This window comes from Diabrotica undecimpunctata, chromosome 3, assembly GCF_040954645.1.
Source record: "Diabrotica undecimpunctata isolate CICGRU chromosome 3, icDiaUnde3, whole genome shotgun sequence".
NCBI lineage: Eukaryota > Metazoa > Arthropoda > Insecta > Coleoptera > Chrysomelidae > Diabrotica > Diabrotica undecimpunctata.
In genome coordinates this window covers 2649803-2667898 of record NC_092805.1, presented here as the reverse complement: position 1 = coordinate 2667898, position 18096 = coordinate 2649803, and the positions used below count along the sequence as shown (strand labels likewise).

The following is an 18096-nucleotide window of genomic DNA, read 5'->3' as shown; positions in this document are numbered from 1 at the left end:
CTTTGATAAATTTCTTGTAATCCACAAGGAAACTAAGTTCCTGTAGCTGGCTGTATACCATGTATCACAAAAAAATTATTAAAATCCTTTATAAAAGGTATATAATTAAAAACCCAATCGGGCTATATCATAAAGACAAAACCTTTTCGGAATCCCTATTCCATCATCAGTGTCTAGGTGTAGATGTTTTGAGCCACTAAATATCTGGGTAAAAACCCGTTAAAAGTTATAGGTTAAAATTTAGTTTACATTATTCGATCTTATATATAAGATGTTAAAGTTACTAGTAGATTTGATAACATGGCAACATACGACTCTACATGAAGTTGCTGGTCTTGCGACAAAATATCTACGAGAACTTAAAGTTGCTATCATCAAGTCCTCGTAGAGACTGGTGATGAAGTTGCTGGTCCTGAGACAAAGTGTCTACGAGGACTTGAAGTTGCTATCATCAAGTCCTCGTAGACACTTTGTCTCAGGACCAGCAACTTCATGTAGAGTCGTACGTTGCCATGTTATTAAATCCACTGGTAACTTTAACATCTTAATATAGAAGATCGAATAATGTAAACTAAATTTTAACCTATAATTTTTAACGGGTTTTTACCCAGATATTTAGTGGCTCAAAACATGTACACCTAGACACCGATGATGGAATATGGATTCCGAAACGTTTTGTCTTTATGATTTTGGTTTTTAATTATATACCTTTTATAAAGAATTTTAATTTTTTTTTAAATTTCTTGTAGTCTTTTAGTAAGGGAATAACGGCATCTCAAGATGAGACGAAACATTATCGTTACAAGCTGTGCAAGATAAAAGCAATTGTTCTCATTTAACAGGAGTGTGGATTTTAGCTGGTCATTTATGTTCGTTTGTTCATGGTATTTAGAAACATATAGTAAGAAAATGCCGTCTTATACACCTAAAAATGATACGAATTAGCATTTAATAAGAACACTAAGTTAAGACAAATGAATATTAACAAATTTCGGACGATTAGATTTTCAAAAAACAAAATTTTACTTTACTTGAAAATACTACTACTAATATGGAAGACGAAAAACTAGGAAAAAAGCTACAGATAACTTACCGTTTGTGCACATCTAAAATTAAAATCAATCAAATTACCAGCGTGTATAGATACTGGTCTACGACTGATATATGTAACCATCTTTATGAAATGCTCTTTGATATCAACGGAATGTTCATACCAATTGCTAGAGTACGCAAATTCTTCTGTCTGTTCTGCCTAAAAATTTAAAGTATTTACTATCTAATATATATATATATATATATATATATATATATATAAAGTAGTCCAAAGTTTTTTGACTAGTTTGGAAAAAATATATGTAAATACTTTTTTCTTTTTGGGTGTGGTAGTCAATAAAAAATAGAGCTTTGCTAAGGCGTACTATTTATTCTGAATCCAAGCTTTCGGTGGTTTTTTGCCACCTTTATCAAGGTCTACAAAGAAAATTACTATGTTGTAACAATTTGAATGGTGCCAAAAAAGGCTATAAAAAACTTACCCGAATGTAAGATTCGTGGCATAAACAACAACGTTAAATAACATGATAATACTGAAGTTGCAACTAAACTTAAAAATGTTACTGTTAAAAAAACACTTTAAAAATTAATAAATACGTTAAAAGTTAAAAACAAAATGAAGGACGACATGTTAAAACAGTCGTCGTTGCAAGCTTGATTTCAGTCACATTTCACGAGCAAAAAGAGAAAGTGGGTGGACAATTATTGTTTAAATAGTTTGGAGAAAATACAAAAAACAACTTTGAAACTAACGTCTCACAAAATACTGTTTATGAATTTTGAGTACTACCAACTGTATTACCAACTTAAAATTAAGCGGGAAATTAAAAATGTTATTTGTAACATAAGCAATCGAAAGAAAATAGTATTTAGTAAATAGGTTTAGAAAAAATAATAACTCAAACAAAACAAAACTGAATTAGTAACTGAAGTTTGATCAAAAATATTCAATTATTCAGCTGTATAGCAAACGAAAACAACCCCTAACCACCCTAGAGGCCACAGATGTTGTTTATTGCATTCAATGTACTGAATGTCCATCCACGTACATTGGTGAAACTGGAAAGAATCTGTCTAGCCGTATCATTTCTCATAAGAGTGATTGTAGATTAAACAAACCTACTTGTGCTTTGGCACAGCATACTATCGATCTAGACCATAAGATAGATTTCAACAATGTAAAAATATTAGCCAGAGAGAAAAATAAATTTAAGAGAACTTTCTTAGACATGGTACATATCAGCAAGAGTGATAATAACAATCTGAATAAGAGATCTGAGATCCAGAATCTTAGCAAAATTTACAATTTTATATTGACTTTTGACTGAGCTATTTTGCATCTCAGAGTTTTCTTTTTTTCTTTTTTTCTTTTCTTTTTTTAAAATTTCATTATTAATTGAATATTTTTGATCAAACTTCAGTTACTAATTCAGTTTTGTTTTGTTTGAGTTATTATTTTTTCTAAACCTATTTACTAAATACTATTTTCTTTCGATTGTTTATGTTATAAATAACATTTTTAATTTCCCGCTTAATTTCAAGTTGGTAATACAGTTGGTAGTACTCAAAATTCATAAACAGTATTTTGTGAGACGTTAGTTTCAAAGTTGTTTTTTGTATTTTCTCCAAACTATTTAAACAATAATTCCACCCACTTTCTCTTTCTACTCGTGAAATGTGACTGAAATCAAGCTTGCAACGACGACTGTTTTAATATGTCGTCCTTCATTTTGTTTTTAACTTTTAACGTATTTATTTATTTTTAAAGTGTTTTTTTAACAGCAACATTTTTAAGTTTAGTTGCAACTTCAGTATTATCATGTTATTTAACGTTGTTATTTATGCCACGAATCTTACATTCGGGTAAGTTTTTTATAGTTTTTTATAGCCTTTTTTTGGCACCATTCAAATTGTTACAACATAGTAATTTTCTTTGTAGACCTTGATAAAGGTGGCAAAAAACCACCGAAAGCTTAGATTCAGAATAAATAGTACGCCTTAGCAAAGCTCTATTTTTTATTGACTACCACACCCAAAAAAAAAAAGTATTTACATTATATATATATATATATATATATATATATATATATATATATATATATATATATATATATATATTTTTGGTTTCAGTTGTTTTCCGGGTTTGACTCCGCGTTAAATATTTTTGGTTTTTAGAAAAACCATTGTTTTGACGACGTTTCGGCAAGGTCACACTTGCCATTGTCAAGTCAGATTCTGCTTCGTCTTGATGTTACAGGCGAACTGATTTCTTGATACAGGTTAGACGCGAAGAACATCGAAACGCCATCGAAAGAAAAGAAAAAACTTCATCCCTAGCACAACATGTCATAAACACAGGACATAAAATAGACTTAAATGGAACAACAATGCTAGCCAACATCGAAAATAAGGCCAAACGTGTAATCAGAGAAGCCATAGAGATCGAAAAACATCCGAAAAATTTAAACACCAGAGATGATGCCCAAAGACTCCCAAATACGTGGAAAACAATTCTGCAGAAAAACGTAAAAATTAAAATAGCGAAGAAGACCACGCCCACTCTGCGCACAGGACCAATGACAAGAAGCGCAACAAGATATTTAAACTCAGCGTGCAGCGACCGAGAAATCAGTTCGCCTGTAACATCAAGACGAAGCAGAATCTGACTTGACAATGGCAAGTGTGACCTTGCCGAAACGTCGTCAAAACAATGGTTTTTCTAAAAACCAAAAATATTTAACGCGGAGTCAAACCCGGAAAACAACTGAAACCACATATAGCTCCCGCGGAAATTTCAAATTCAATATATATATTTTTATATATATATACAGTAAAATTTCTCCATAACGGACACCATTCTCTCGAACTCTCGGGAGAACATATACATGAAAGAAACATGCCAAATTCACCATTTTTGGGAAGGAGTATTATGACTGAACAAGGATTATAAAAAAAATTGTTTTGGATAATGTCACACATGTGTGACACTGGTTTATAGTAATAAAAATTTTGAACATAACCCAAGTGTCACAAATTATGTGACAAAAAAATTTTTGGCTACTAGTTATTAAAAATCATTTATTTCTTTAACATTGCCAAAAATAAAAATTACTTCCAATAAAAATGAAACATAAGTTTAATTGTCTTTTCTGTGCCACTCAGCAAAACAATGTGTAGCACATAACCCAATGGGCTGTCCATCACTCCCCTTGCATTCCTGACATGTGAACCAGGTGACAACCCTTTTTTTTTCTTGTACTGTACTGTCGACATCTTTCCGCTTATTTTCTTTTTTCAAGTTGTGCTTTTTTTCTGCTTGGCCGTTCTGTTTATCGCAATAAATGTTTGATCACTTCCTCTCTAAACTGAAGGTACGACATTCTTATTTTCTTTGACTTGTTTTTATTTTTATTCAACAACCAGTTACTATCTACTATATCTACTAAGCGAAAGAAAACTTTCATGTACCATCTTAAAGTTTTTCATGGTGTGCCAGAATATGAAGTCATCTGGTCAATTCTGTCAATTCCTGACTTAAAGGAATTGTAGTCACGTATCATTATTGGGTTCAATTTTTTCTGGCCTCTACGATTTTGAACTTCAACTATTTCGGAACCATGCTTGGATGAAATCATTATTACATTTCTCTTATCTTTCCATTTTAATACTCTGATTGGACCTCTTCTTTGCCATACGACTTCTCCTTTCTTTAATTTTTTGTAATAACATATTTGGGTTACTTTTTCTTTTTATTTTTTAATGTTCCACAAACGTAGGTCTTCTTTTCATGTAAAAACCTGGTAACCTCATAACTATTATAATAATTGTCCATGTATATAGTGTGCCCCTTCTCTAAATATTCCGTAACAAGCCTGTTAACTACTTCAAACGCATGCCCATTTTCATTTACTACTGTCCCCTTGCCGCCTACTATTTTTATTAAAAGCTCTTCATCAAATAGTAATGAAAAATATTCTATAGGTGTTGCGTCAACAGGAATTTCTACTTTTATATTTTCTTGTTCGGTAGACCGATGTATCTCAATATCTTCCTCTACATCAAGCTAGTCCGCCTCATCATTTTCTTGTACGACATTTTCATTGGCATCGTTCGCTTCGCCCTCATCATTACTCGAGTCACCGCCATCAATGTTCGACTCACCCACATCATAGCTAGTATCCTTAGTCTCTCTTCCAGAATGAGAAAGAGAATATTCACTTCCACTAGAATAAAATATTTCTCATCATGGCCCTCCTCGAAATCATATTCAATATTTTTGGTATCTCTGTACTCACTAACTTCACTACTAGCCATATCGGCCTCTAATTGAAAATCTCGTATACTTATATGTCGTTTTGACATTGTTAATACGTCTGAAACAAACAATAAGGGGTTACACCGTGTATAAATAAGTTACATAGTTATATTACCTGTCTAAATTATACACAATAACGACACTTTTCGTATTCGACGTTTGCATACGTGCTATAAATTTATAGGTTATTTCTTCTTTTTTTAAACGTCGAGATCACAACCGAGCAATAGCGTGTAAAACAAGGATTGTTCAGGTGGACTGTGGCCAAATTTAGACCCACTGTGATAAACCGTAGTAAAATTATTTTACATTTCATCACGTAAGTTCGGTGTCACACATGTGTGCCAGCAGTTCTTACGAAAACTTCATTGTAGAGAGCATTGCAGAGATTGATGCAGCCCTGTTGACGGAAAATCCTGAAGTAAACTTAGCTGGCTATGTTATTAAGTGTTAGTCCAATGTTTCCGACAATGAGAGTGACGATGAACTAGAACTTATTACAACTGTAAGTAATTTAAATGATGTTTACCTTAAATTAAGAGACTTTTCATATATAAAGGTGACGCAAGAGTAAGTCAAAAAATATCTGATGTAATTCTAAATGTTTGGTCAGAAATTGTGAAAAATAATGTTCAAAACAAAAAACAAACTAAAATTGATGATGTAAAAGTAATATCTACCTTTTTTACCTTAGTATTTTATTCTAATTTGTGGGCCCCAATTATAAATTTGGTTCAGTAATCTTTCGTGTGCGCGATTCGATAAAGTCAATTGTTTTGAGCCTTTCGACTCTCGGATCTCCAAGAGATATTGTTGCCAACATTGACTGGGAAGGATAAATAAGAGGCTGGCTTAATTGACATTATTACCCACTGTAGTTAGTAAGTGCGTCAACCAAATGTTCAAGCCTGCGGTTCCTCTCGTACTGAGCAGGATTACTATCACAACCATTCTTAAAACTCATTAAAAAAGAATCCTTTTCGTGAAAATTTCGTATAGTACTCTTCTCAAACTTACCTTAAATAAAATTGTTATTCTAAATATATACGTACCTCATTGGTCATCAATTGACCAGGTGTAACATAAAACAAAATAAATTCATTGGTATATTGTATTAGTAAAGTCAATCTTGTAGAAAAATCTCCTCCGATGGGACTAAAAAAGAAATTTTTTTAGAAAAATTACTTTTATGGAATAAACTTTCAAATGATGTATACAAGATTTGACGAATTTACGAATATTGTGGATAAGGGATAAAAGCTTTAACTGAACACGCCTCCAACATTCTTCTATTAACTTTTCATATTTCCTCACACTTTTTTCCCAAATTGTAGGAGTAGCAGTGTTCAAAGTTTCTTGTCATGCTTCCAAAACTGCTGCGTAACTGTAACCTTTTACGTTCAATATAGTTATCGTTCTAATACAGAGAAAAGAAGTTATGAAAAATGACCTCAAATATCAAAATCAGAAATTGAGTCGGCAATTAAAAAGCTAAAATTCAGAAAAGCAGAAGGAGAAGATGGAATAACAGCTGAAACACTCCAAGGAATGGGAGAAATAGGGACGGAATTAATGTTTAGAATTTGCAATGAGATCTGTAATACTGAAAAGTGGCCCAATGACTGGGGTAAACTCACGTTTATTCCCATGTAAAACAGGTTTACCGACAGATTGCAGTAATTATCGAACAGTTGCATTGATATCACACGCGAGCAAAGTACGTCTAACCATCATCAATGAAAGACTAAAATCAATTCTCTCACCACAAAACCCCCAAGAACAATGCGGATTCATCTCAGGTAAACGAACAAGAGAACATATTCTTAATATTCGCCAAATTATCGAAAAATTTCGAGAGTTTAATATACAAACATATTCATGCTTTTTAGACTATGCCAAGGCCTTCGATGTCGTAAAATCGGATAAAATGTGGCATATACTTGAGAAATGGGTACGCCCGAACATCTAATTTATTACAAAAACTATATGTAAATAATACTGCTAATGTAAGAGTTACTAATGTGGTTTTGAAAAATTTCAAATTAAAATCTGGAGTTCGACAGGGATGCATAATATCTCCTATTGTATTCAATATAGTGAACATATTATGCGTCAAGTTTTTGAGGAATGGCAAGGTGGAGCAACGATAAGAGGAAGAAAAATCAAAAACCTACATTATGCTGATGACAGTGTTATATTGGCATCATCACCAGAAGAACTGGAACAAATTATGAATAGGCTAGACACGGTGAGTACGGAATATGCTTTGAAAATAAATATGCAGAAAACCAAAGTGATGACAACGCATCACAATGGCCAGATCGGCAACAGCCAAACCAGCTCTAAGAAAACATTAAATTTTGAAAACAAAGAACGTGTATTAAAATGAGCTAATTTTAGCTTTTTGATAGACATACTGAATTCTAGTTTTAAGTTGCTCAATTTTACCTCTTAAATAACCACAAAGTGAACTGTTTGCAACATGAACTGTATCTAAATTAAGTTTGTATCTTAAGTTTAACGTTATTACAACAACAATTATTACAACACATAGTCTGACTGGTACAATCTTTCATTTTATGAGATTCAGAACATTTCGGATATATTAAATTACTAAGACAATCTTTTTTCTGGTGACCAGCTTTGCAACATTTAAAACATTTTACAATATTAATGTGTTCACTAACATAACATTTGAGCCAGCCTATATACAGAAAACCTCTTTATGTTACCACTTTGTATAAAGCTGGTGAAACCTCCAACATGACGTTGAAACGCTGCTTAAACCTAACTTTTGTTACCATTTTTATATCATCTTCATTTACGTTGAGATGATTTAAAGTAATAAGGTCTTGCAAAAAACTTATTTTTTCCAGGGAGGCAGCTTTTATGCCACAAATCAATAATCTCGGATTTAATTTCTTTGGTTTAGTAACAGAATAAGTATTTCCTAATTGTTTGGTAAGGAACTCTTATAATTTTCCTAAAGACGTTGCGTTGCTACAGTTAATCAAAACTCCCTTTTTTACCAACTTAGTATTATCGACAGTAGCTTTTGGAGAAGAAAGATTAATTTTCGATTTAATATCGCTATCTACCTGCACGTTAGAATTATTTTGGTTCATTGACCTTACAAGCAGAACAGAACCACAGCCAGTGTTATTTACTTTCAAGGCACCCAAGTAACTTTTTGCTGGCCTATCACTAATTGGCAAAAATGAGCTGGTAGAATTAGAAGATTGTGCTTGAAAATTGCCACTTACCGTCGTTTTTGATTTAAGCAGTTTATTTGTGTATTCCAATTCAGAAACGTACTTATTTAAAACTTCCTTTTCTCGTGACAGACATTAAATCTCCTTCTCCAACACAACTTTTTCACATGATAACTTATCACATATTGGAGCAGAACAATGTCCTTTAGTAATAGACCAGGTACGACAATAGAACGAGTTTTTATCGACAAGTACAACTTTCCAAATTGCATCAAAACACTTGAGGTGCAGAACAACATCACAGGTATTACCCATGTCATGTGTTGAAGTAAATTTAGCACAATATTTACATTTGTCATAAGGTTCACTGCCCGAACCGCCTGCCATCGTGGTCGACGAAGGCAACGGGAAACCACCTCAGTATTTATCCCCAGGTAAACCTGTAGCTTGATTGGAAAACAAAATGACATGATCCTAAGTAAATGATTCCGGAAGCGATTCTGAAATAGGCAACAAATGCATATTCGCTGGCATGAAGATGAAGAAGAAAAAGTTTTACAAAACTACTGTAGGAGTATGGAGGTTTCTACTTACCGTGTTACTAATACAAAAATTTCGACGCAGTAGGTTATGTTAACTAAGAACATGAATATAATGTTTGAATACCACAAGGTTTCATTAAGACGCTCAACGTAGCTGCAAAATAATATTTATTTATTGTAAAAATTGTAAAAAATTAATCTGTTCAATTTCTTTCATACAAAATCACTATGTGATTATAGGAGTGACTTAAATGACTCGGATTCACAAGGCATGGTCTCATTATGCCAAACAAGAAGTAAAAGCTTATGCAGTGTTTGTAGTAGGGCATCGCCACCATTCTTGTAGAGCTCACTGCAAATTTGATCAATTCCTGGTGATTTATTATTTTTAAGCTTTTTAATGGCTTGGGCAACGTTTCCGATGGTAGGTGGTCTTTCGTTTGGGTTTAAAGGATTCCAATCATTTCGATTTGCTAGGGTGTTATCTGCTTCTTCGATATGATGGCCATTAAATTTTGTATCGAAAAATTCAACCCATCTATTTAGGATTGAGGCCGTATCATTTAGGATGTTTCCTTCTACATCCTTACAGCTCCTTATTCTTGGCTTAAACTCGCATTTTGTTTAGATTTCTGTTGAACTTTCGAGTTTCATTTCGATTTCTTAGCCATTCTGTGCAATTGTCTTTTTTTTCTTCTATGTAATCGTTTTTCTTCTCTTCTTAAGGTCCGGTATTCTTTCTTTGCTCTTCTTGCGCATCCAGCAACCCTTACTCCAACCTCCCCCCAAACCACGTCACCATCGACGATATAAATAAACCGTCCTCTATTCACAGCACCAGTAATGCATTGGTTAGTGATCAGTCTAGTAGTGTCTAGGGGCTCGGGAGACTGACTGATTCGATATGGCGAAATAGCTAAAACAACGAGGGTATGGGTGAAACTGATAAGTATACATATCTCGAATACGGCAATCGCGGAAAATTGACCATAAGCAGTTGTAAACATGATGACGGCCAACTTCTGAATACAGACACGACACCTAAAGAAGAAGATGAAGACTACCAGCATAGCAACTCACCTAGGGGTCGAGCTCAATCCTTTTGATACCGTAGGTATCTGGAATGAGTGAATTTTCTCCCTTAGAGGGAGTGTGAGCCGTGTGGCTAAATCTGGAATATTAATAATAATAACTAGATTTTCGGTAATTCTAGCCCGGCTATTACGAATTTCTAGATTCGCGCATGAGTGAAGAGAATTGGTATGATCCAAAATAAAAACTTATTCATCGGGGAAACCGATTTCACATAGAGATCAACTCAGAAAAAATAATAATTGCAAATATTTTAATAATATCAGAAAGATTGATGGTTGTGTCAAATATAATAAATTATATAAATATTCACCTTATATGCACTTACTCAATCAGAAAGATATGATAATTAACACACTTCTTAATATCCTTTTTTAATTGACGTCGGTCTTCGTCTGTTTCTGCTGGACTTCCCAGTATTCTCTTTACTTCTCTGTTTAACATCTTCCATTGAACGACAACCATAAGTACTAATGTACCCACTAACACATCAAAACCTCCAATACCAATTAAGATGATAACGAACGTATAGTCTTCAACCAAATATAACAACCAATATGGTGGGTATGCCGGAACATATGTTGTCAAAGGTAGCACGTGTTCACCGCTTAACAGTGGGCCCAAGAATACCGAAAATGATAACAAAACGCCTATTCCTGGATACCAAACGGCGATAAACTTTGCAGCTTTGAGGATAAATGCACCTACTTTTCTTTCCTTCTCGAATGGATAATCTTGTAGGTTCCAAAATGTAAGCGTATCTCTTATCAGGTTGACTGCTTGTTTGTGATTGAAAAACAAAGTTGATATTTTACTTGTAGTCTAAAAATTAAACGTAATGCTGATGTTACAAACTTCAGATACACAATACAACAAATATTTTTGGTATATGTACTGCAAGATAATTTCTGAAATAATTCTTTTCCGGAATTTTAATTTTTATGTTTTATATAATAAAAAATTATAGGTATAGATGATAAAAATTTACAGAACAGGTACAAAATAAATAAAAATAATGTAGCAAATTCATCTAAGATGACAACAACTTCTACTGCTCAATTTCGATAAAGGTTCACAAGAAACCTCATCTGTAATAGACAATTACCAGTTATTAATAATCCTAGAATGGTACCGTCCACTATACAGATGTTAATTTCTTATTTAGATATATATCAATCTGTTGTCGACCAGCCGTTTCACGATCCCTCAAACTCCTCCATGGATACGTAAACTACCAAATTTCAATATCAAATTATCCATATATAATAAGAATAAAATATTACCTTCCATTATCAAACAAAGATTCTATGAAATACTACATCAACACAACTTCGATAAGATCCTTTACTCAGACGCATCTAAAACTGAAGAAGGTGTTGGCTGTGCTGTTACAACGACTATAACCACCGTCAACTTGTTTCCGCTCTCCAGCAATTGCAGTATTTTAAACTGCTGAACTATATGAAATACTACAAACGGTGAAAGCTCCACTTAACGATGATAAAACTATGGCAATCTGTACGAGAATAGAGCACAAACGCCTTACACATGGACACCTAATGAATTCTATTAATCAGATTTTGTGCCAGTACTGCAACACCACGACTTCCGTAACACATGTACTTCTTGACTGTCAACAATACCTAGCGGCCAGAAGAAAATACAATCTTGTTAACAACCTAAAGGACATATAGACCAGTCTGGTTAAAAAAAAGGTGGAAAAATGTTTCGCAGATATCTGAAGCTTTTAAGACATAGGTAGGGGATACTAGATGATGAATAGATGAAAAGATACTCCTAGTTTTACCTTGCGTTTTTTTAAGCAATAATTTATGGTCACAATTTGATTTTTTGTCTATAAATTTTTTCCCTTATATTTTAAATAAACAATATTTATGTCATTTTTTTATGTCAAGAATATCTTTATTCTCCCGTTTTTTTAATTAAAATTGATAAATAATTTACAGATATATTTGCAAAAAAGCAGTTTTTTGCACTAATTTATAAATATTATTAATTTATTTATTAACAAAATAAAATGGTACTAATACATTTAAACATCAAGGAATTACCATCTTTTAGATTTGTGCGAAATTTCCCCCCGATCAGTGAAATACTTTATAAGTTATTTAATTTGTTTATCCCTGAGGCTAATTATTTAAACTATTGAGCTTGCCCTATGCATGATGCTAGACACATTCAGCAAATTTCATAGGATTCTTTAAGACTTACACTATCTGAGAAGTTAAATGCATATTGAGTTTTCATCGAAATTATTTACAAAATAAACGTTTGAAAAGGGGTATGTTTTTTGTTTATAAACAATTGTAATAACTTCTATATTTTTCAAGCTACAGACTTGTACGTACAACCATTGGATAACTGGTAAAATAGCTAACATTAAAAAATAAAAAACCTTCTATGACCAATAGGAACGAAGTTAGTGCCTTTTTTGAAAAAAATCATATCTCCATTGTTTATAAACATTAAGAAGTAAAATTTGCACAAATTTTGAATGAAAATCTAAACTTTATATTGAAACTTATAGCTATAAAATTTATCTAATTTTTCGAAACGACGGTACTTTCGAAAGATCGACATAGGAAAGTGGAGAGGATATCTGTTTCAGCTCCGTTTTTTTTTCGGCATCGGAACTTCAAATTGCAACACGTAGGAAAAATTTACATTATCTTGGCTTTCTTTGCAGCTGCAAGCCTCTTTTTATTTATTCTGGGGTAGCTCGTCGAAATATGAATAACTACATAGTTTTCACTGGCCGGAAAATATGGGAAAACTCGGAAAAATTGAGTACATTTGAAATTCACCCTAAATACTTATTTTATTTTTTTGCTCGAATAGTCTGTCGCAGTATTAACAATGATGACATAATTTTCACTCCCCATAAATTTCGGAAAATCCCGAAAAATTAACATATGTTTTTTCATTTTATATCAATGATGTAATAATACTTATATATTTTATAAATTAAATTTCAGGTAATTTTTTACACATGATATTATTATATTCCTTATATTAATTATAATTGTTTGTATTTTTATAATTAACAATATTGATTTTTATTTTTCTTACAAATATGATATACAATATTAATCTAATCTGCCTTACTGCTTTGATAAAATAAGTCGATTTTTTCATCACTTGCCTTATTAAATTTTGCAATGTTTATTGAACTTTACTTTTTTTTATTTTCTTTACATACATTGGTTTAAAAGTTAAAATTTGGTTCATTTATTCGACTTCACTGTCAGGTCTGAACCTTTTTGTTGCAGGTTGTTTGTCTTCACTTATTAAGTCAGTCTTTCCATACATTAACATATTAATGTGCGATCTTAATGCCAAGGTGGGTCAAGGTAAGGTAGGAGAACAAGTAGGAAAATATGGGCTTGGAAACAGAAATAACAGAGGAGATCGATTGATTCAATTTTGTCAAAGTGAAGACTTCGTAATAACAAATACCTTTTTCAAATTACCTCCTCGACGGTTATATACATGGACATCTCCACAACATACCAAAGAAAAAATACTGAGAAATCAAATAGACTACATTATGATAGCCAGGAGGTATCATAATGCTGTTAAATGTACTAAGACGTACCCAGGAGCTGATATAGGCTCAGATCATAACCCGGTAGTTACTGTGATAGAGGCGAGACCAAAAAGGATTAGAAGACCACACAGAAAGGCACTAGATTTAAATAAACTTAGCAACAAAAATATACGACAAGAAACAGGAGAAGAAATAAATGAAAACCTCCGTTCAGTGCAGCAACAAATTAATGATACAAACAACGTTAACCAAAAATTAAAGTACATAAATACAGCTATACAAACAGCAGGAAAGAAACATCTTACATAAACAACAACAAATAATAAGGGGTGGATGACACAAGATATACAAGACTTAATGGAACAAAGAAGAAAGATGAAGAATTACCCAGACAAATACAAAGAAATAAATAAACACATAAAAAAGAGAATAAAAGAAGCCAAAGAGGAGTGGATTAAAGAACAATGTGAAGAAATGGAAACCTATGAGAAAAAGTACGATGCGTTCAATATGCACAAAAAATTAAAAGAGATAACAGGAAGCATAAAGACATGCCAAATAGGTAAACCTAAAGACAAAGATGGAAATCTTATTGTAGATCTAGAGAATAAAATAAAAAGATGGACAGAATACCTGAATGAATTATTTGAAGACGGTAGAAACAACTTAACTCAGATAATCAATGCAACTGGGCCAGACATATTGAAAGAAGAAGTAAATACGCAATAAGAAACGCTAAAAATGGAAAAGTAAATGAACCTGATGAAATTCCTACAGAACTGTTGAAGCTTTTGAATGATAAATCCGTAACCATAATATTAAATTTTGCAGCGAGGAGCTAAAACAGTTTCCCCTCCACTTTCCTATGTCGATCTTTCGAAAGTAACTTCGTTTCGAAAGTTTTTAAGTTTAGAAAAATTGGATGAATTTTATAGCTATAAAATTTAATATAAAGTTTAGATTTTCATTCAAAATTTGTGCAAATTTTACTTCTTAATGTTTATAAACAATGGAGATATAATTAACAAAAAAATTGTCGCTAACTTCGTTCCTACTATTCATGGAAGGTTTATTTTTTTTGTTAAATGTGAGTTTTTTTTACCAGCTATCGAATGGTTGTACGTATAAGTCTATAGCTTGAAAAATATAGAAGTTATTACAATTGTTTATAAGTAAAAAACATACCCCTTTTTCAAACGTTTATTTTGTAAATAATTTCAATGAAAACTCAATATTCATTTAACTTCTGAGATAGTATAAATCTTAAAGAATCCTATGAAATTTGTTAAATGTGTCTAGCGTCATTTATAGGGCAAGTTCAATGGTTTAAATAATGAGTCCCAGGGATAAACAAATTGAATAACTTTTAAACTATTTGACCTATCGGGGGGAAATTTCGCACAAATTTAAAGGACGGTAGTTCCTTAATGTTGAAATATATTAATAACATTTTGTTTTGTTAATAAATAAATTAATTAAATTTATAAATTAGTGCAAAAAAACTGCTTTTTTGCAAAAATCTCCGTAAATTATTTATCAATTTTAATTGAAAAAACGGGAAAATAAAGATATTCTTGATATAAAAAAATGGTTTAAATATTGTTTATTTAAATTACAAGGGAAAAAACTTATAGATAAAAAACCAAATTCTGACCATAAATTATTGTTTAAAAAAAAACGCAAGGTAAAAATAGGAGTATCTTTTTATCTATTCATTCATTTTGCCGTGAAATCGATGATTTTTGTATAACCAGACTGGGCTAATACTTATCTCAAAGAGCAGCAACTATGAAAATGTATTAAACTTTTTAAAAAACACAAAGTTATTTATTTATTTTAAAACAAAATGTATTATAAAAAATGTATTGTAACTAACTTGTACCCAATGTAAAGTATTAACCATGTAAACATGAATGTAAATTGTACCTGTGTCAATGACCATTAGCTTTTCACTAATTTTATTTCACTATAATTGTTGATCATAAATGATTCCTAGATATATTAAACTTAATTTTAATCAAATTAAGTTACAATTAGTAACAATCAAAGTTCAAATTAATTAACAATCACTACCAAATTTTACTTCAAGTTAAAGAAAATGACGATTCTAAAAAGATAAAAGTTTAGATAACTTCTATGCATTCAAGAAGTTTTTAACTTACATTAGCTAATAAAAATAAAGACTCCATTCTTGGTAAAATAATATCCAAACTAGAATTGTCTTCATAAACAAATTGAAGAATGGACAAATACACAGAGCAACCTAAAATGAACATATTAAAGCGATAAAGCGATTTCTGTATAATCGAAGAATGTATTAAAGGATTGACACCAATCAAGCTCAAAGCTGTGACACATATTTTTATATTAAAGAACATTTTTAAACTGTACAACAAAAAGCTTTTTTCCGCTATTTTATAACTAATTACTAGCCTCGGCTTCTAAACCAGTGGCGTAGCCGGTTTAAAAAAATAAAGAAGGTGGAAATAATAAGTTTCAAAAGTTATTGTGCATTTCTAGAATTTGTCCCGGAAAAATATTAATTTTTGATGGTTTATTGGAGATGTTGCGAATTCGTATTAATTACTTTATTAGTTAATCTTTTCATGATTTGTTAGATTTTGTTTCATTATTGGTAAACAAATAAATTTTAATTTGGTAAGTTAAAGAAAATATTATCTTCTACGACACTACAGGCCATTTTGAGCCTTGGCTTCCTTTGTTTTTTGCCTCCATCCTTGCTTGTCTGTGGCTGATCTTAAACGCATAAGCCCTAAAAGGGCTTATGCGTTTCTGTTTACTGTGTCTTCCCAGCGCTTTCTTGGCTTTCCAACCGGTCTCTTATCCTACATTCTAGCATTCAGTGCTCTTTTTGATAGCCTATCCTCTCCCATTCTTATCACATGTCCGGCTTACTGCAATCTTTGTGTTCTAATGAAGTCTGACAGTGGTGCTTGCTTATAAAGTTGATAAAGCTCGTTGTTGTATCGATTTCTGAAGATTCCGTTTTCTCTCACAGGTCCTAGTATTAATTCTCCTCAGTACTTTTCTTTTGAAGGAGTTTGCTTTTGGATGTTTCTTTCAGGATGCTTCACTGCCATAGCATGCTATTGGTCGAATTAAGTTTTTATAGTAAATAATATTTCTTCTTCTTCCTACTTTATAAATAGACAAAATGCCTGTTTTACTTCGGTTTTTAGCCTCAATTGACGTTGTCTGACCATCTTTTCCTCGGTCGTCCCAATGATCTTCTTCCATTTGGCGATTTGTCTCTTGGTATTCATACTATTCTATTTTCTGTCATTCTTTCGATGTGTTGATTCCATTCCACTTTTCTTCTTTTGGTCCACGCTTTTATTTCCTCTCTACCACATTTCGCTCGTATTTCCTCACTTCTTACTCTGTCCCTTAGAGTTTGGTTTGTTATTTTTCATAAGACTTTCATTTCTGTTGTTTCCAGTAGTCTTTGTGTTTTCGCCGTATCTGCTCTTGTTTCCGCTGTGTACGTCATTATCGGTCTTATTGTTGATTTATATATCCTGGTTTTCGTTTCCGTTGTGAGGTATTTGTTTCTCCAGATTGTGTTGTTGAGACATCCTGCTGCTCTATTTGCCATGTTCACTTGTTTTTGCACTTCTTCAACCACTTTTCCGTAGCTTGACAGTTTTATTCCCAAGTATTCAGTTTCCATCACTTGTTCTATTATTTTGTTATTTACGACTAGTTTACATTTTCTCGGTTCCGCTGATATCACTATCGCTTTAGTTTTCTCTGTTGAGACCTCCATGTTGTATATGAGCGCCGTATCTTCGAATTATTTAATTAATCTTTGTAGGTCATCTTCATTTTCGGCTGTTATTATGGCGTCGTCGGCGTAGCATATTATCCTTATTATTATTATTATTATTAGTATTAATCAAGTATATAATTTTGTATCAACAAATCAATAATTTTTATGAATTTTGACAATCATTTAAAAATTATGCCTACAACAGGTAGTTGCTTTTGTACCCCTTTTTAATCGTACAGGGCATTGAAATTTATTTAAAACTTTATAAATACCCTGTATAACACAAAATAACTGTCTATTCTTGTAACAAGGAAGTGAAGCGATGTTTAAAGTTAAAATAAAAACTACAGAGTTTCATTTAAAAAACATATCTTTTATGCACCCTGTGTTATGGACGACCCTGTATATTTTTAAATAATTATAAAATATGCAGCCTACAGCTACCGCTTATTTTTGTAACTAACTTTTTTGGTATCTTCTATAATAACAAATATAACTGAGTTTGCCAAAACAGTTGATCGCCG

At 32.1% G+C, this 18096-nt stretch overlaps 1 protein-coding gene across 1 annotated transcript; it reads right to left on the bottom strand.

The window, feature by feature from the left end:
* Nucleotides 1-630: 630 nt before the first annotated feature.
* On the bottom strand, nucleotides 631-16123 carry LOC140435450 (odorant receptor 49b-like). The gene is made up of 6 exons (XM_072524182.1): nucleotides 15945-16123; nucleotides 10543-11036; nucleotides 9175-9276; nucleotides 6421-6523; nucleotides 1094-1252; nucleotides 631-925 (listed from the first exon to the last, which is right to left on the bottom strand). Exons 1-6 carry the CDS (start codon nucleotides 16056-16058, stop codon nucleotides 866-868), a joined length of 1032 nt encoding a protein of 343 aa, XP_072380283.1. The 5' UTR covers nucleotides 16059-16123; the 3' UTR covers nucleotides 631-865.
* Nucleotides 16124-18096: the final 1973 nt, after the last annotated feature.